The sequence below is a fragment of the Bos indicus genome, chromosome 29 (assembly GCF_029378745.1).
Source record: "Bos indicus isolate NIAB-ARS_2022 breed Sahiwal x Tharparkar chromosome 29, NIAB-ARS_B.indTharparkar_mat_pri_1.0, whole genome shotgun sequence".
Classification (NCBI taxonomy): Eukaryota; Metazoa; Chordata; class Mammalia; order Artiodactyla; family Bovidae; genus Bos; species Bos indicus.
Window position 1 is genome coordinate 50372352 of NC_091788.1, and position 19123 is coordinate 50391474.

Sequence of the window (19123 nt, forward strand, 5' to 3'; positions counted from 1 at the left end):
CTGGTGGGACAGAAGGAACCCACGCCGCCTGTGGAGTCTTGGCTCCATCCCCATCACCACCCCCCGCCCCCATTTCAGAGCGGCTCCCCAACGCCTGAACCTCCTTCAAGAACTGAGACGCAGGCCCAGGAGCCCCCTCGGCCCCCACCCCACTGTCCAGCCCGCGGGGCCCAGGTTCGGTTCCTCGGGTCTGGTTACCCCGGGGGTGGGGAAGGGCCTTCAAGTCCTGAAAGCATTCACCGCCCAGCCAGCCATTTCTAGAATGAGCCTGCTCCCGTCGCCCCCCTGCTGCGACGCAGTTTATCCCCCATGCCTGTCGTGTCTATGCAGCCCCAGATGCTGAGGCAGTCAGGTGAGTGTGAGGGAAATGAACCTCTGCCGACACTCACTCATACAAATCGAGTTTGCCATCCATCACAGAACTAAACGTAAAAACAAAAAGGGATGCTCCTAGAAGGAAAGCTAGCAGATTTTTCAGAGGGCTCAGAAGAAGGCATACTAACCATCAAAGATAAAAAGTGTTCAATTAGATCATGAAAGTAAAAAAAAAAACCTGTCAAAGGATGCTGTTAAGATATCAAGACACGGACTTCCCAGGTGGTCGAGTGGTTAAGACTTCGCCTTCCAATGCAGGGGGTGTGGGTTTGATCCCTGGTCAGGGACCTAAGACTTTGCTTGCTTCGCAGCCAAAAAGCCAAAACAAAAAACAGCAATATTGCAACGAATTCAACAGAGACTTTAAAAATGGTCTGCATCAAGGTAATCTGTAAATTGAAAAAAGATATCAAGACAATAATGAGGCAAAGCAAATAATAGGAGAAATATATATAATATATACATATACACACACACAGTTTATTTAGATATAATTTGTGAGAATTCCAATAAATCAATCACGGAAAAAAAGAAAAACAAATAAAAACCCACAATAAAATCGGCCCCAAAACAGAACGAACGTTTTTTCCAGAGTATACAAATGGCCAGTAAGCATGTGGGAAGGTCCTCGACAACCTGAGTCACCAAAGAGATGCAAATCGAGGCGAACGTGAGCCATCACTGCCCCCGCACGGGAACACTGCAGATTTTTAAAATCTGCAAATATCAGGGGACACAGGGAGTCGCTGTACGCTCAGACCCACCCGCAAGGTTGAAAAGGGCATGAGTGTCATGGAAACCGTCAGGCTCTGATGAAGTTAAACCCTTGCCGCGGTCCCCACCCACAGTCCCCCAGCCCACGTCTACACGTGTAACCGAAACAAATAAGACACATTCTCAGAAAGATGCGTGTACACACACATGTAACTGCATCCTGATGCTGTGCGCCCGAAACGAGCAACGCTGCACGCCAGTCACGCGCCAGCAACACAGTGGCAGCGCGAGCGGTTCACGGGAGTCCCGTGCGTCGCGGCCCAGCGCCGGGCACAGTGCCAGCATCTGCAAACAAGGGGTGAGAGGGTCCCCGGGAGCACACTTCCACCTGGAACACTTCCTGGCGATTAAAAGTTCACGCACAAAAACAAAAAAATAAATAAAAGTTCACGCACGTCTCTGAGACACAGGATAAGATGCTAAGTGAAAGAAGCCAGGATATATGCTTACGATATCGTTTATGTGCCTCCAACTACAGGAACACCAGTCAGAAGGGGGGGGGCTGTGGGCCTGGGGACTGGGGCTGGAAGGGCCAGAGACCCTGCATGATGGAGACCACCCAGCACGACCAGGGGGCGGTTACATCACAGCCTGCTGAGCGAAACTGCTGGGGTCACGGATTCGAAACACTTGAATCACGTCTCTGGATGTAACTGTCACCTCAGTAGGAAAATTAAAATCAATTCCTAGAAAATGAAGTTCCATCGGAGAAGATGGCTAACCAAATGGTGGCCAATCCACCCAAACTGTCTTCACAGCCCTCAATGACAGTCAGCGTGCACTATGTCGGTTGACTCATGGGATTTTTATAAAAATGGACTGAGGAAGGCTAAAAAGCGTAGGAGGAGTCATAGCAGTTTGTGAAGCCAGGTCCCGTGAAGAGAAGAATAGGGGGTCTAATTCGTGTTTGGGGGGATGAACTGAGCAGAGGGAAGGCAGGAAGGCCAGGAAGGCAAAGGACTTCAAATTCTGCTTCTCAAATTCAACAAAATATTGAGACTGGCCGTGTGGGGATTTGGGAACTATAAGTAGTCTTTTATTTTTCTGCTCAATAATTTTATTTACAGAAATGACACCAACTGATGTTTAAGAAGAGAAATAGAAACTTACAGAGGTTTATCGATGAGCAGAAACAGGAAAACCAAGGATGTGACTCGCCGCCTGGGGTGGTCAGACCTCGGGGCTCCCTGAGCTGGGAGCACAGGCTCTGTTTACAAAGAGAAACACCCTGAGGAGGAAACTACATTTAGAAATCAAGGAAGCAGACCTTGGTGTGAGCTACTGGGGGCTCATGGGACTGTAAAGAGTTTAAGAATAACTTGTGTGTTTGAAAGAGGTAAACACACAAGAGGAAGTCATGTGTTGAGTATAAACACCCGGCAGGTATATAAAGGCTCCCGGCCCTGGAGGCCCCACACTGAGCACCTTCTCTCTCTCCACCTGCTCCTCTGACCTACTCCACCCTCAACCCACCAGAACCATGGGCTGCTGTGGCTGTTCCGGAGGCTGCGGCTCCAGCTGTGGGGGCTGCGGCTCCAGCTGCGGAGGCTGTGGCTCCAGCTGTGGAGGCTGTGGCTCCTGTGGGGGCTGTGGCTCCAGCTGCTGTGTGCCCGTCTGCTGCTGCAAGCCCGTGTGCTGCTGTGTGCCAGCCTGCTCCTGCTCCAGCTGTGGCAAAGGGGGCTGCGGCTCCTGTGGGGGCTCCAAGGGGGGCTGTGGCTCATGTGGGGGGTCTAAAGGGGGCTGTGGCTCCTGTGGGGGCTCCAAGGGGGGCTGTGGCTCCTGTGGCTGCTCCCAGTCCAGCTGTTGCATCCCTGTTTGCTGCTCCCAGTCCAGCTGCTGCAAACCCTGCTGCTCCCAGTCCAGCTGCTGCAAACCCTGCTGCTCCCAGTCCAGCTGCTGCAAACCCTGCTGCTCCCAGTCCAGCTGCTGCAAACCCTGCTGCTCCCAGTCCAGCTGCTGCATCCCCGTGTGCTGCTCCCAGTCCAGCTGCTGCAAACCCTGCTGCTCCCAGTCCAGCTGCTGCATCCCCGTGTGCTGCTCCCAGTCCAGTTGCTGCAAACCCTGCTGCTCCCAGTCCAGCTGCTGTGTGCCCGAGTGCTGCCAGCGCAAGATCTAAGACTCTAGCCACAGGCCCATGTAATTCTTCCAGCTCAGGCATCTCAGGATGCGTCCTGGGCTGCATGTCATAGCCCTGAAGTTGTAATGTCATCACGTCCTCCAGAATTTCTGCCCTGTCTCCAGAGCTGGGCATACAGCAGCCCGGCTGCAGATGAAGGCAGACGAGGAGGGCATCAGGCTCATGTCCATCACCCCCTAACGGAAAGCTGCCCCCGATTCCAACCCCACCCGAAGGGGCTCCCGTGGCCCTTGCTCCTGGCACCTCATGGTCTTTAGAGCCTGGGGCCCTGGGTCCCGCCGGGCTCCTCTCCAGGGTCTCGCCAGCCACCCCCAAGTCCTGAATGCCTCCCGCTCTCTTCCTTGGCATATTTTGGTGCACACTGGCCATTGTTAAATCCTTCAATAAACGCTTTTCCTCTGCACAAGACACATTCTCACGATGAAATTTTTTCCAGCTCCTACCTTGTGAGTAAACCCCACAGATCTGCTTCCACCTTGATCACCATCCTCTCCCGGCGGCCTGCCTGACCAGTCCACACTCTCTTTTGCTCACTCACTGACAGAGACCTACTGTGTGTGGCCCGCATTGGCGTCTGTTACAGAATGAGTGAGACACACCGCTGCCTGGGGGGGAGGAGCGTGGCGGGGTCTCAGCAGAGGGACTCAGCCTGCTCGTGGGGTGGGGGGAGTTGGGGAGCACACGGGAGGGGCCCCAGAGAAGGTGTGCAGGCTCAGGGGGCTGGTCCGGGGGCAGGGACTCGAGCTCCGCGACGTGCGGGCTGCTGGGGAAGCGCTGGCAGTATCTGGAGTCAGTGTCAGACGCTGTGTGACCTTTGCCAGGTAACCTGGGCTCTCGCTTCGGTTTTCTCACCTGGAAAATGGGGGTCAGTGAGCGTCCACCTCACAGTGTTGTGGTGAAGCTGGAGAGTCTGGCCCACGCCAAGTACTCGGGATGCCACAGACACACGGCATCTTCACACCACGGCTCACGGAAGGGGTACGATCGGGCACAGGTGGAGCTGCGGAGGACCCTCCCGGCTCTTACCGAAAGCAGTTTGACCTTTTATTGGAAACTGAAGAGCCCGAGGATGAGGCTGGAAGCAGGCTGGCTCGAAGTCCGTTTGGTCGGGGGTCATCGAGGGCCTAACTCACGCAGGTGGGCAGCAGGACGCACGGGTGAGGAGTCCCCAGCCGGGGGGGACGGGCTCGCTGAGATGTCTGGGGGTGTGGAGAGCGCCGCGGCTCCAGGCGGCCAGGCAGCGGGTGCTGGCCCCGGACCACACGGTGCTAAGAGGAGGTGTACTCGTCTTCTGTTGCTGGGCCGCCAGTGACCGCAACTCAGGGGCTGGTCAATACAGCACACGCACGCTTACTATCTCAGAGTTTCCCCAGGTCTGAAGCCCAGGCATGGCTCAGCGGCAGCCCCCACGGGGTCTCATGAGGCTGCAGTCAAGGGCCGACTGCATGCGCCTCTCATCTGAGGCTCTGGGCCCTCCCCTCCCCGCGCGGGGTGTGTGAAGAACGCTTCTCCGTTTCTTGAGCACCCTCAACCAGGGATGGTCCTCAGCCGCAGGAGAGCCCACAGCTCCGGGACCCGTGATCCCTCAGACCCTGCACAACGTGTCGTGTTCCTCCCAGGCCGGCGGGGCTGCTTCTCTCTGACTCACAGTCTCCAAACCTAGACCCCTATTTCAGAGTTCCCCGGGTTCCGTGGTGGAATCTGAAACTGTAAAGAATCTGCCTGCAATGCTGGAGACGTGGGTTCAATCCCTGGGTGAGGAAGATCCCCTCAAGAAGGAAATGGAAACACACGTCAGCATTCTTGCCTGGAGAATTCCACAGACAGAGGAGCCTGGTGGGCCCCAGTCCACGGGGTCACAGAGTCGGACACAACTATACAGGTAACCACAGATTCAGGCAGGCCCCCCAGGCAACCTCCCTTTTGAGGAGCCCAACTGATCAGGGGCCTTAACTATATCTGCAAACATCCCCTTTGCCATATAACCAAACATAATCCCACGAGTGATAGCTCGTAGTAATCACAGGCTCGTACACACTCAGAAGGAGATCCTGTAAGGAGGAGGGTCACTTGGGGTCACTTTACGGTCCTGTCCATCCCAGGAGGAGAGACAAGTGTGCATATGAGGACAGGTCACGTTCACAGTATCTGCAGGACATCAAAAATGGAGACATCCCGGAGGCAGTCAGGTGTGGCGGCCTGGAGGGTGAGTCTTCACAGACCTGGAGGCTATCAGGGCACGTGATGGCAACAAAGCTGACGATGAAGGGCTTCCCTGGTGTTCGTGAGACTCTGAGCTCCCAGAGCAGGGCGCCCAGTCTGCATCCCTGCTTGGGAAACTCGATCCCACGTGAACATCTAAGAGTCCACACACCGCAGGTAAGACCCCGCCGCGCAATGGAGACTGAGTATCCCACACTCCACAGTTAGGACCTGGTGCAGCCAAATAAACATTAAAAAAAAAAAAAAGCTGGGAGTGAATAAGACCAGCGGGTGCCAGCCTTGGGGTAAATCTTAGGATCTAGAAAACAGCAGCCAAGGCCAGGGCCCGGGGCACATGGACACTGGGAAACAGTGAATCCAAACGGGAGAGGAAGCGGGGGCCATCTGCGGGCCGCGGAGGTGCTGGGGCTCCAGGGAGGCCTGCTGGCCATCTGCGGGCCGCGGAGGTGCTGGGGCTCCAGGGAGGCCTGCTGGCCATCTGCGGGCCGCGGAGGTGCTGGGGCTCCAGGGAGGCCTGCTGGCCATCTGCGGGCCGCGGAGGTGCTGGGGCTCCAGGGAGGCCTGCTGGCCATCTGCGGGCCGCGGAGGTGCTGGGGCTCCAGGGAGGCCTGCTGGCCATCTGCGGGCCGCGGAGGTGCTGGGGCTCCAGGGAGGCCTGCTGGCCATCTGCGGGCCGCGGAGGTGCTGGGGCTCCAGGGAGGCCTGCTGACCTGGAGTCCATGGGGAGCTGGGCTTTCCCAGACTCCGCACGTGGAGAGACACGATTGTGCAGAAAGGCCTAAGGAACACACACAACAAACAAGAAAACAAACTCTTGGAGCTTACAGATGAGTTTTGAGTTTACCAAAGCCAGAAGATACAAGGTTAACACAGCAAAAATCAATCATCACGTCCACACAATAGGAATGAACAACTAGAAACCAAAACTTAGAGCACAGTATAGTTACAAACTCTCCAAAAAAGAAGACACGCAGGTCTAACAGCAGCAACAACAACATGTACAGCTCTGAATGCTGAAAACTACAAGATGCTAATGACAAAAATCGAAGATAGAGAGACACACCAGGTTCACGGACTGGGAAACTCAACATAGTTAAGATGTCAATTCTCCCAAATTCTAAAGAAATTCTTATCAAAATCCTAGCAGGATTCTTCTTCTCAGCTGCTTCTAAAAGGTAAATAGAAAGATGAAGGAACTAGAATAGTTGAAGCAATTTTAAAAAATAATATAATTAGAAGAACAACAAATGATTTTAAGACTCGCTATATAGCCACAAGTCTATAGCTTGTAGAAAGAGGAGAGTGAAAAAGTTGGCTTAAATCTTAGCTAAGATCATGGCATCCCATCCCATCACTTTATGGCAACTAGATGGGGAAACAACGGCAACAGTGAGAGACTTTATTTTCTTAGGCTCCAAAATCACTGCAGATGCTGATGCTCCCTGGAAGAAAAGCTATGACCAACGTAGACAGCATATTAAAAAGCAGAGACAGAGGAGGGAGGTCTTCGGTCCGGCCCTTCTGTCCGAGACTCTTCGGCTTGGGGATCCTGGGGTCTCCTGCCCGCGCGGAGACTCTGGGGGCTTCAGAAAAGGGCGGGCGGCAGCCGAGCGGGCGACGGCGGCTCCTGAGGAGGCCACGGGAGGAATGGGGGGAAAACCCCGGTGCTCGCGCGTGCGGGTGGGGCCCCGCAGGCCCCTCTCCTCCTAGGGTGGGTTTGGAGGATTTGGGACAACGTCTACCACAGCGAGTTCTGCGTTCAGCTTTTCTACTCCAGCTAACACGGGCACTACTGAATTCTTTGGGAGTACTCAGAACAAAGGTTTTGGATTTGGGACTGGTTTTGGCACGACAACTGGAACTAGCACTGGCTTAGGTACTGGTCTGGGGCGGACTTGGATTTGGAGGATTTAATACGCAGCAGCAGCAACAGCAGCAACAGACTACATTAGGTGGTCTCTTCAGTCAGCCTAAACAAGCTCCTGCCCAGTCCAACCAGCTGATAAATACTGCAAGTGCCCTTTCTGCTCCAACTCTACTGGGAGATGAGAGAGATGCTATTTTGGCAAAATGGAATCAACTACAAGCCTTCTGGGGAACAGGAAAAGGATATTTCAACAATAACATTCCACCCGTGGAATTCACACTAGAAAATCCCTTTTGCCGGTTTAAGGCTGTAGGTTATAGTTGCATGCCCAATAATAAAGATGAAGATGGGCTAGTGGTTTTAGTTTTCAACAAAAAAGAAACAGATATTCAAAGCCAGCAACAGCAATTGGTAGAATCATTGCATAAAGTTTTGGGAGGAAACCAGACCCTTACTGTAAACGTAGAGGGTATTAAAACATTGCCAGATGATCAGACAGAAGTTGTCATTTATGTTGCTGAGCGTTCTCCAAATGGTACTTCAAGAAGAGTTCCAGCTACAACATTGTATGCCCATTTTGAACAAACCAATTAAAACACAATTGCAGCAACTTGGTGTAACCCTTTCTGTGACTAGAACAGAGCTTTCTCCTGCACAGATCAAACAGCTTTTACAGAATCCTCCTGCTGCTGTTGATCCTATTATCTGGGAACAAGCCAAGGTGGATAACCCTGATTCTGAAAAGTTAATTCCTGTACCAATGGTGGGTTTCAAAGAACTTCTTCGAAGACTAAAGGTTCAAGATCAGATGACTAAGCAGCATCAGACCAGATTAGATATAATATCTGAAGATATTGGTGAATTACAGAAGAATCAAACTACAACCATGGCCAAAATTGCACAATACAAGAGGAAACTTATGGACCTTTCCCAGAGAACTTTACAGGTCCTAATCAAACAGGAAATTCCGAGGAAGAGTGGGTATGCCATCCAAGCTGATGAAGAGCAGTTGCGAGTTCAGCTAGATACAATTCAGGGTGAACTAAATGCCCCTACTCAGTTTAAGGGCCAACTAAATGAACTGATGTCCCAAATCAGGATGGAGAATCACTTTGGAGCAGTCAGATCTGAAGAAAGATATTACATAGACGCAGATCTGTTACGAGAAATCAAGCAGCATTTGAAACAACAACAGGAAGGCCTTAGCCACTTGATTAGCATCATAAAAGATGACTTAGAAGATATCAAGTTGGTAGAACATGGATTGAATGAAACCATCCACATCAGAGGTGGTGTCTTCAGTTGACAGCTCACAAACTTGTGTTAAAGGTTTGTGAAATACATCTTCGTGTTACAACAGGCCTTCTTTAAAAATGAAACTGACCACATGGAGGGGGGGGAGGGAAACAATCCTCTCTCCTGACTTGGTTTTTGAGAAGGTTACTGAAAAATTATTATTCATCAAATCTGAAATAACAGTCACCTCACTGCTCTTCAGAGATAGCCTTTTAAAGATTTATATCTAAAAGCTGTAATTACTTTAAAAGAGAAATACATAATTACCAAAAAATATTTACTATTCTACATTTTTACAACAGCATTGTTCTTAAAAATAATCAATGTTTAATGATTATTCTCCATTGAGCCTGTACTCTGCTTTCCATAGCAAGTAAATATGAAATGTCTACTTTGCACATAACAAAATAAACTGTATAATTACTTGGCAAAAAAAAAAATAAATAAAAATAAAAAGCAGAGACATTACTTTGCCAACAAAGGTCCATCTAGTCAAAGCTATAGTTTTTCCAGTAGTTATGCATGGATGTGAGAGTTGGACTATAAAGAAAGCTGAGCACCAAAGAATTGATGCTTTTGAACTGTGGTGTTGGAGAAGACTCTTGAGAGTCCCTTGGAGAGCAAGAAGATCAAACCAGTAAATCCTAAAGGAAATCAGTCCTGAATATTCACTGGAAGGACCGAAGCTGAAGCTGAAACTCCAATACTTTGGCCACCTGATGTGAAGAACTGACTCATTGGAAAAGACTCTGATGCTGGGAAAGGCTGAATGCAGGAGGAGAAGAGGACGACAGAGGATGAGATATTTGGATCGCATCACTGATGCAATGGACCTGAGTTTGAGCAAGCTCCGGGAGTTGGTGATGGACAGAGAAGCCTGGCGTGCTGCAGTCCATGGGGTCGCAAAGAGCAGAGTCAGACACGACTGAGCGACTGAACTGAACTGAACGAGCAAGTTGGGGACTTCCTCGGTGTCACTAGTGGTAAAGAACCCACCTGCCAATGCAGGAGACTTGAGAGACATGGGCGTGATCCCTGGGTCAGGAAGATCCCCTGCAGAAGAGCATGGGAACCCACTCCAGTACTCCTGCCTGGAGAATCCCATGGACAGAGGAGCCTGATGGGCTACAGTCCGTGGGGTCGCAGAGCCGGACAGGACTGGGTGACTTAGCACAAGCAGAATGTGCCCCGTGGCGGGGGAGGAGCCAATGTCAAGGCGCTGTGTCAACGCTCCTCCTGTGCCACGTGGGGGGGAGGAGCCAACGTCAAAGCGCTGTGTCAACGCTCCTCCTGTGCCACGTGGCGGGGGAGGAGCCGATGTCAAAGCGCTGTGTCAATGCTCCTCCGTTCACCTAACGTTCCCCATGTGGCAGAACTGCCGGGAGATTGCTCAGTGGTCGCCAGGGGTCAGGACGGTGGGAAAGGTGTCATTATTTGCGGATAAAATGAGGGAGTTTCTTTCAGGTGATGGTTGTGGCACTAGCTTTTGGAATCCTCACACGTGATGAAACTTCATTGAACTATATTAAAAGGGCCTATAAAAACTGGTGAAATCCAAACCAGGTCTGTGCCTGAGTAAACTGAACTGTGCCAATGTCAACACCCTATTTTTGACAATGTACTATGGTTAAGGGAGAGGTTGTAATTGAGCGGTGAGCGCGGTGGTCAGTGTCTCGTGGCGGCAAAGTTTCTGTTTGGGAAGATGAAGTTTTGGAGAGGGATGGTGGCGATGCTTCCACGAGTGTGAACGTGCTCGATGCCCTTGAACTGCACACTTAAAATGGCTAAAATGGTAAAGGTATGGATTTTTATTGTTTTAGTTGCTAAGTCGTGTCTGACTCTTTGCAACCCCATGGACTGTACCCCACCAGGCTCCTCTGCCCATGGTATTTCTCAGGCAAGAATACTGGAGTGGGTTGCCATTTCCTTCTCCAGGGGATCTTCTTGACCCAGGGATTGAACTCAAGTCTCCCGCTCGGCAGGTGGGTTCTTTAGCACTGAGCCACCAGGAAAGCCTCAAATATACGTATATTTTACCACAAGAATTTTTTTAAATAGATCATTATCGGGATAGCTGGGTGAGAGACACAGGGGAACTCTGAACTATCTTTGCTACCTCTTGGGAATCCTGAACAATCACAAAATTAAAGCTCTTCTGTGTCTCCTGGTTTGGATGCTGGGTTAGTGGGCCACCCTGCTTCTGACTGCCCATTACTCCCAGGACTAACCAAAGCCACAGCCTCTGCTCAGCCGGATGCCCACTCCCATCATTCAGTCCCTTCATGCCCATCACTCAGCCTATCCAAGTTGCAAAAGACGCCAATATTAGGAGAGGTGCTATTAGGAAAGTACACTCTGGAGAGACCAGGAGTGCAGCTATACAAACCTTTGCTGAAGAATTGAGGTGTGTGACTGATGGATCAACTCAGCCATCTGAGCAAAATCCAGGAACAGAAATGGATTATCAGGGAATGGTTTGTGGAGGGCCTACCTGACAAAGGAGCTTCACTGGAGGCTCAGACAGTAAAGAATCCGCCTGCACCGCAGGAGACCCAGGTTTGATCTCTGGGTTGGGAAGATCCCCTGGAGGAGGGCATGGCAACCCACTCCAGTATTCTTTCCTAGAGAATCCCATGGACAGAGGAGCCTGGAGGGCTACAGTCCAGGGGGTCACAAAGAGTCAGACATGACTGAGCAACTAACAGCAGCTCCTAATTGTGAGGCTCACTGTGACACACCTGGGAGACCGCAAGTGTTTTGTGAACGTTATATCAGCAGAATTTTGTTGTAGCAGAATGAATTTTGAGCCAACTCAGAGACAGTAGAGGACAGAGGAGTCTGGTGTGCTGCAGTCATGGGGCGGCAGAGTCAGACCAAGCTTAGCGACTGAACAGCAACAACTGCACATGAGCAGAATTGTTTCTAGTCCAAACTGAAGGAAGCGGAGACACAGGACTGGATAGAGGCTGTCGCACTGCAGAGTCTACAGGCAGGAAACGGGCTGATAGAGATGCTCAGCGCCAAACACGCGCCACTCTTCAGAAAACTCGCACTCGAGTCCCAAGGGGCTTCCCCGGTGACTCAGCAGTGAAAAGAAAAATCCACATGCCGATGCCGAAGACATGGGTTTGATCCCTGGTCCAGGAAGATCCCACATGCCACAGAGCAATTAAGCTCATGCCCACGGCTACTGAGTCTGAGCTCTGGAGCCCGGGAACCACAACGACTGAGCCCACGCACCCCAACCACTGAAGCTCGTGCACCCTAGAACTTGAACTCTGCAACAAGAGAAACTGCCACAATGAGCCGCCTGTGCTCTGCAACGAAGAACAGCCGCCGCTCAGCACAACCAGGGAAAAACCCGAACAGCACGAAGACCCAGCACGGCCTAAATAAATAATTTAAAACTCATTATCAAAGAAACCCTCTGCCTCCCCAGGAACGTCTTCAGCCCTCAGTCTGCAGAGTCTGCCTCCTGCGGACCAGGCTGTGTGAGGAGCAAGGGAGCCCGAGGGGGCAGCGCCACGGCCTTGGCCGGTACTCGGACCTCACGGGCGTCCTTGGCATCGATCTTGATTCCGTGATTTAAACAAACAAAAGCTTTCTGTGCCCTGTCAGTTGCCTTGCTCTCCAGACTCTCCGAGGGCGACGAGCTCCCTGAGGCAGGAGCTGACTGGGCCTGGCCCTCTGGACGCTGAGCATCCATGTCCGCTCGTGGGAGTTGGGGCGTCGTGAGGAGGACCGCAGGGGGAGCCCCGGGGCAGAGAGGTGGGCAGGGAGGGCACCACGGAGAGCCGGCGTTGTGGGGAAGGGTGCTTGTTGAGGGAGCTCACGGCACAGTTTCAGCCCCAAAACGGAGTCAGAAGGGGAGGTAGACAAGAGATGGCGGTGGGGAGAGGCCCTAGGGCAGCGCCAAGTCCTGGTGGCCAAGGGGCCAATGGCTCCAGGGGATGTGCCCAGGGTTTAGGGGCCCCACTGTCTGCTGCTCTGCCGGGACTTGCCACCCACTGACAGCGGAGCTGACGCAGGTGAGAGGCAGAGGGTTCGGGTGGGTGTCTTCAGAAGGCAGGCTGTCCACGAGGACTGCCAGTCAAGCCAGAGCCCAGGGGCTGCGCCAGGGGCTGGGGCCCGTGGGGACGATGGCAAGGGGGATGCGGCACGACGCCCTGAGGACGGGGAGGGGGCCCAGTCCCAGCGGCGGCAAGGTCTGCCCTCCACCCCCGCAGAACTGGTCCTCTTTGTCCAGCGAGCCAGCTCCCACACAGCGGGAGATGAGGGCCCCAGAAGTGGGCTTCAGGGAGGAGGAGCCAGTTCAGGGGAGCCCTGAGAAGAGAGGCTTCACCAAACAGGGAGAAAGCCAAGGTCTGGGCTCAGAGCCTCAGATCTCACACTGGCAGCACACGGGCACACAGCAGCTGGAGCCACAGCCCCCCTTGGAGCCCCCGGCACGAGCCACAGCCCCCGCAGCTGGAGCCGCAGCCCCACAGCTGGAGCCACAGCCTCGACAGCTGGAGCCGCAGGCCCCACAGCCTCCGGAACAGCCAGAGCAGCCCATGATTCTGGTGCGCTGAGGGTGGAGTCAGTCGGAGGAGCAGGTGGAGAGAGAAGGTGGTCAGTGTGGGGCCTCTGGGGCCAGGAGCCTCTACGTACCTCCAGGGTCAGGTGAGATGCTGGGCACATGCTCACTTCCTGATTTCTATGTATGTTTTTTTCCTCGGGAAAATCGTGATTTAAAAATAACGAAAGTGTTGCTTTTCACCTGGAGCCATTTCCTCCTCGCACACTCTTCCCCCGTCAAGGTCCAGCTCCCACGGGCTCTGGTGACCCCTGGGAACAGGGCAAGCTTCGTGTCTTTCTGCTGACTACACTTCCCATCCCAGGCTTCTATCACTATTTGAAAGAACAGTCACCTTACATTAGTTTTCAACGATTTCTTAGTTTTATGGAGACACTGATAAAGCTCAGGCTCTTGTGGCTCTTGATCCAAGCTCAGCACGACGACAGCCAGGGTCTCCGCGGGTGTGGGAACAGATGCTCAGCGTGGTGGCCAGGGCTCCGGAAAGCCCAGCGCCCCCCAGGCTTCCGGGCCACCAGGCGGCCCACCTCGAGACCCCGAGACAGTGCCCGCCTCTTCTCCTCCGGGGTCCTGTCTCTCCATTTCCTCTGCCAGGCCCCTGTCCACGGTCCCTCTGCGAGGCTTCGGGGCTGCTGGGTCCCCATGTTCTCCTCTCTGCTCCCTGCACACAGCAGGTCATCAACCCTGGGCCCTAAAGCCCGAGCACTGCGGGGATTTTGCTCAGCTCTGCTTTTTTGTTTTAGGCTTTTTTTCTTTTTCGCTATTTTTTTTCAATTGTAGGAAAACACACGCAACGTGAACCACGCCATCTGAGCCATGCTAAGGGCACAGTTCAGTGGCACCAAGCACAGTCACGCTGCCGTTCAGCCGTCAGCACCATTTCATCAAACCGAAGCCCTGTCCCCACCACTCACTCCGCAGCCCCTCCCCGCAGCCCCTGGCCCCACCGTCCGGCTGTCTGCGTCTACGAGCTACAACTCTAGGGGCCTTGCATGAGCGGCATCAGACAGGCTTCGCCCTCTTGTGACTGGACTATCCCACCAGCGTGAGGCCCTCGAGGTTCATCCACAGCCAGCCAGTGTCAGGATGGCCTTCCTTCTCAAGGCTGAGTAATGCTCCACTGTGCGCGTGGACCACGGCGTGTGCATCCCTTCATCCGCTGACGGACCTCTGGGTCGCTTCCACATTTCAGCTGCTGTAAAGGCTGCTGCTCTGAACGTGGGTGTGCAAACACCTGTTTGAGTTCCTGCTTCCGACTGTTTTGAGGACACACCCAGAAGCTGAATACCTGGGTTGTGTTTGTGTTCTATTTGAGGAACCTCAGATAGAGGCTCTTTCTGTTCTAATGCTTTCTAGCTCATTCTATCCTAATACATTCTTTCTGAGGGGCTCCGTGCCGTTTCCCTCAGCATTTTCCATTCCCACCAGGAGAGCTCGTTTCCAATTTCTCCACATCCCGACCAGCACCTGTCACTCCCTGCTTCTCTGACAGTGGCACCCCATCGGGTGTGAGGGGGTGCAGGCTTTCTTAGTTAAGGGCTGCGGATATTCGGGGGGCTCCCTCCTGACCCCCAGCCGTTTCTGGGGTACCTGGGGAGCCACCACACGTCTCCCAAGGGATCTTCCTCAGATTCTCTTCCCCACCGCATGGAGGGGCACTGCTCCCACGCACTCAGAGATCCCTGGGGGAGAGTCGGCAGAGGGTTGCAGACCTTGGGTCTGGGGCATCTCAGGATTCTAGTCTGCTGGTCTCCTCTCGTCCATATTCAAGGCGTCCACTGTTATGTCACCACAAGAGGTGGGAAAGAGGTGAAATTCCAGAATAATGGGGTCCAGGAAAAGATCCCAAAAGCTTTCAGGGACAGAAATCAACAGACACAAAGCTGTCTAAATCCTCCGTGGCCGCAGAAAAACACCGTCATCTCTGTTTCGAAGGAAGCTGCTTGCCTGGAATCAGAGGTCTAGCCAAGCCACCGATCAGACTTGAAGTGAGAATTAGAATCTTTTTTCAGAAATGCCGATTTCCAAAAGGTGTAACGTCACTGCTTACTTTCTCAAGAAAAATTCTTTCTCAATGTGCTCCACCGAGACAAGGAGGCAAAGGAAAGAAAGGCAGGGCTCCCTAACAGAAGCAGACGGCGGCAGGAGCACAGTGACGTCCAGGAGGACAGAGGGCCCCGGACGGCGAGGAGCCCGGAGCAGGGGCACGGACCCCAGGGGTCACCTCCAAGGTGAAAACAGCTGCAGTTAAAGAATGCGCATAAAGCCAGAAGGGATGCCTGGAGAGTCACACCTCAGGTGCAGAAGGCGGTCATGGATTAGTGCAGAGACTGCTGGGAAATGGCCCAGAAGTTTACATGCTCAGCAGAGGGGCTTAGAGAAAGCAAAACCCTCATCTTTCATTGTTGAAATCCCACAGGACACCCAGTCAATGGAAAAACAAACAATAATGTGCGGTCTTTTTTTTTTAAGACTGAGGTTAATAGAAGAAACCAGCTGGAACGATTGACGGCACTGTGGCAGCAATGCTGTCCTGGGCAACGTTTTGACCGTGTGTGTGTGACTTAGACAAGAATAAGCCTGGAAGGATGGAAGTGGGGGGAGGCTGCACTGGGTCCACTCGACATGAAGACACCATACAAGCCACAGCAACAAGTGCAGGATGGCTCACGGTTGGACAGACATTCAGGTAGAACAGAAGGAGAGTTCAGGGTTTTGAATAAAATAAACACAGAGGTTCCTGATGGGAGAACAGACCCAGAACAAGCAGCTCCAGTCACCACAGGGCTTTGTGTAAAGGGATCAGTGAACAACAGCAAACATGTGACATAATTATAAACTTTTTAATATCTATTATTAGTATACGGCAAACAGAATACTCCTGGGAGTGTAGCATAATCAACACAAGGAAGTGAGCACGTGCCCAGCATCGCACCCACCCCGGCAGGTATATAGAGGCTCCTGGCCCAGGAGGCCCCACACTGAGCACCTTCTCTCTCTCCACCTGCTCCTCTGACCTACTCCACTCTCAACCCACCAGAACCATGGGCTGCTGTGGCTGTTCCGGAGGCTGCGGCTCCAGCTGTGGGGGCTGCAGCTCCAGCTGTGGAGGCTGCGGCTCCAGCTGTGGGGGCTGTGGCTCCAGCTGTGGGGGCTGTGGCTCCAGCTGTGGGGGCTGTGGCTCCAGCTGCTGTGTGCCCGTCTGCTGCTGCAAGCCTGTGTGCTGCTGTGTGCCAGTCTGCTCCTGCTCCAGCTGTGGCAAAGGGGGCTGTGGCTCCAGCTGTGGGGGCTCCAAGGGGGGCTGTGGGTCCTGTGGGGGGTCTAAGGGGGGCTGTGGCTCATGTGGAGGCTCCAAGGGGGGCTGTGGCTCCTGTGGGGGCTCCAAGGGGGGCTGTGGCTCCTGTGGCTGCTCCCAGTCCAGCTGCTGCATCCCTGTTTGCTGCTCCCAGTCCAGCTGCTGCAAACCCTGCTGCTCCCAGTCCAGCTGCTGCATCCCTGTTTGCTGCTCCCAGTCCAACTGCTGCAAACCCTGCTGCTCCCAGTCCAGCTGCTGTGTCCCCGTTTGCTGCCAGTGCAAGATCTGAGGCTCTGACTGAAGACTTCAGGTGGCTCCTAAGGGTGTGGGCTTCCCATCGAGTGCCTGTAGACGTGTCCCGGACCATCCCCAAGCAGTTCCTATCCAGGTGATGGACAGCTAGAGTCTCCTGGCTCCAGACTCCTCCCCAGCACCTGAGGGAAAGGCATGAAGTTCGCCCACACACATTCCCTGAGAGGGGGTCCCGTGCCCCAGACACTTTTGCGCCTTCTACCCACACACCCTAATGCCTGAGCCAGACTCGCCCTGAAAATGGTTCACAGGTCAGGGAGGTGGCCAAAATTTCCATTTCTAATTATTCCATGCAAGGCACCAAAGCTTTGTCTTTCTCTGTTTGCCAGGAGCTTTATCATTCCCATAAGTGTGTCTCCAATAACCCACCTGATTAAAACAAGTGCATTAAGACCCACAATGGGTCTGGGTGCACCAATAAATAAATCCTCCACCCACAGAGCTTGGTCTCACTGTGGTTTTCCTTCCAGCCTGTCTTGGCAGTGACATCGATCGTGTTTCCCGCTCCTGCTGCCTAATCGATCACGGCTCCCCGGGCCCTTCACTCCTGTCACCGCAGGGCCGGGCTCAGCAGTCATTCCACAGACATTAGGTAAATTAACGAGTGGAGGGACCACTGAGTGTGTGTGTGAGTGAGCGAAGAGCTGATGGAGAGCGAATGGAAGACTCTTCTTAGCAGAGGCAGGGTACCCGCTGAGTGAATGGGATTCAGGATTCAGGTTGTCCTTGCTGGCATCAGGGGTGCAGCTCCTTCCCCAGAGAGAATGTGCTTGGAGGAGGAGGAGACATTTGCCCTCAATGTCCAGAAAAAGGTCTATTGGGTGGGCTGCGCGCCATCCAGGCCTCAGAGCAGGGGTCAAGCCTGGAGAGAAAGAGGTGACGAAAACGAGCTGAGCTCCTGAGAAGCTGCAAAGATATAGCCTGTCCTGTTTCAGAGACCAGTGTCGGCCTGGCTCAGCATGCAGCAAGGAGCTCTCTCCCCACCGCCGGGCTCAGAGTCAGCGAGAACCAGCCACTCTTGGATCTCAACAGGGGTGGGGCTGGAGGAGGAACGGAAGGGGACCCGATGAAGGTCACCTGCCAAAAACCCCCAGCTGACATCACACATGCTGTGGGAGCTCGGACACCTTCCGGAAGATCAGGAGCAAGCAAAGGGCATCCCCGCGCCCCATGTCTGCTCAGCATCACTCTGACGTCCTAGCCAGGGTAAGAAGCCAGAACGGGAGGCAACAGCCATGAGCTTCCCTGGTGGCTCAGTGGTAGACAATCCACCTGTCAATGCAGGAGACACGGGTTCGATCCCTGGTCTGGGAAGACCCCACGTGCCTCGGAGCAACCGAGCCCGTGCACCACGACTACAGAAGCCCAAGCACCCAAGAGCCTGTGCTCCGCAACGAGAGGCCACTGCGATGAGAAGCCCACGCACTGCAACCCGAGAGAGCCCACCCACAGCAGAAGGCCCGACACTGCCAAAAATAAAATAAACAATAAAATTTTAAGAATAAATAACGAAAGAAATTACAGTCATCCACGCTGGGAAGGAAAAGGCGAAACAGCCTCTATTCATAGAAGACAATACCTTGTGTATGGAGAAGCCTAAGGACTACACACACACACACAATTATTAGAGCTAAGAAATGAATTCAGCAGGCCACAGGAGACAACATCAAGCACACAGAAATCAACTATATTTCTGTATACCAGCAATGAGCCATCAGAATTTAAATTAAGAAGACAATATCATGGAAAATAACAAAATAACTTAATAAACTTAACAATTGAAGTGCAAAACTGCAAAACACCATTGAAAGAAGTTAAAGAAGGCCAAAATAAATGGAAAGCTATCCAGCGGTCCTGTATCAGGAGACGTAATATTGTTAGAATGACAGTATTCCAAAACTCTGCAGATTTAACATAATCCCTTTCAAAATCCCACATTGCTTTTTGCAGAAAGTGACAAGCTGACCCTAAAGTGCATATGGAAATTCAAGGATCTGCAGATAGTCAAAGCAATCTTGAAAAAGAAAATCTAACTTGGAGGACTCACGTTTCCCAATTTCCAATGTATTACAGGGTTGCAGTAGGACTTCTCTGGTGGTACGGTGGATAGGAACCCACCTGCCAGTGCAGGAAACCCGGCTCTGATCCCTGGTGCTGGAAGAGCCCACGTGCCTCGGAGCAACTCAGCCCGTGCACCACAGGTGCTGAGCCCGCCTGTGGCAACTACGAAGCCCACGCGCCTAGAGTCTGTGCTGCAAAGAGAGGCCC

The 19123-nt window shown here is 53.1% G+C and overlaps 1 protein-coding gene and 1 long non-coding RNA gene across 2 annotated transcripts in view; one reads left to right on the top strand and one right to left on the bottom strand.

Annotated features, from left to right (window-relative positions):
• LOC139180729 (uncharacterized) overlaps window positions 1-19123 on the bottom strand; it is a 119012-nt gene that overhangs the window by 19843 nt on the left and 80046 nt on the right. The gene's annotated exons all lie outside the window — the stretch shown is intronic.
• LOC139180557 (nuclear pore complex protein Nup54-like) lies at window positions 6966-8775 on the top strand. Its single transcript, XM_070782404.1, is given in 4 exon segments — window positions 6966-6974; window positions 7220-7398; window positions 7400-7966; window positions 7968-8775. Coding segments are annotated over 4 exon segments (1470 nt in total). The 3' UTR covers window positions 8683-8775.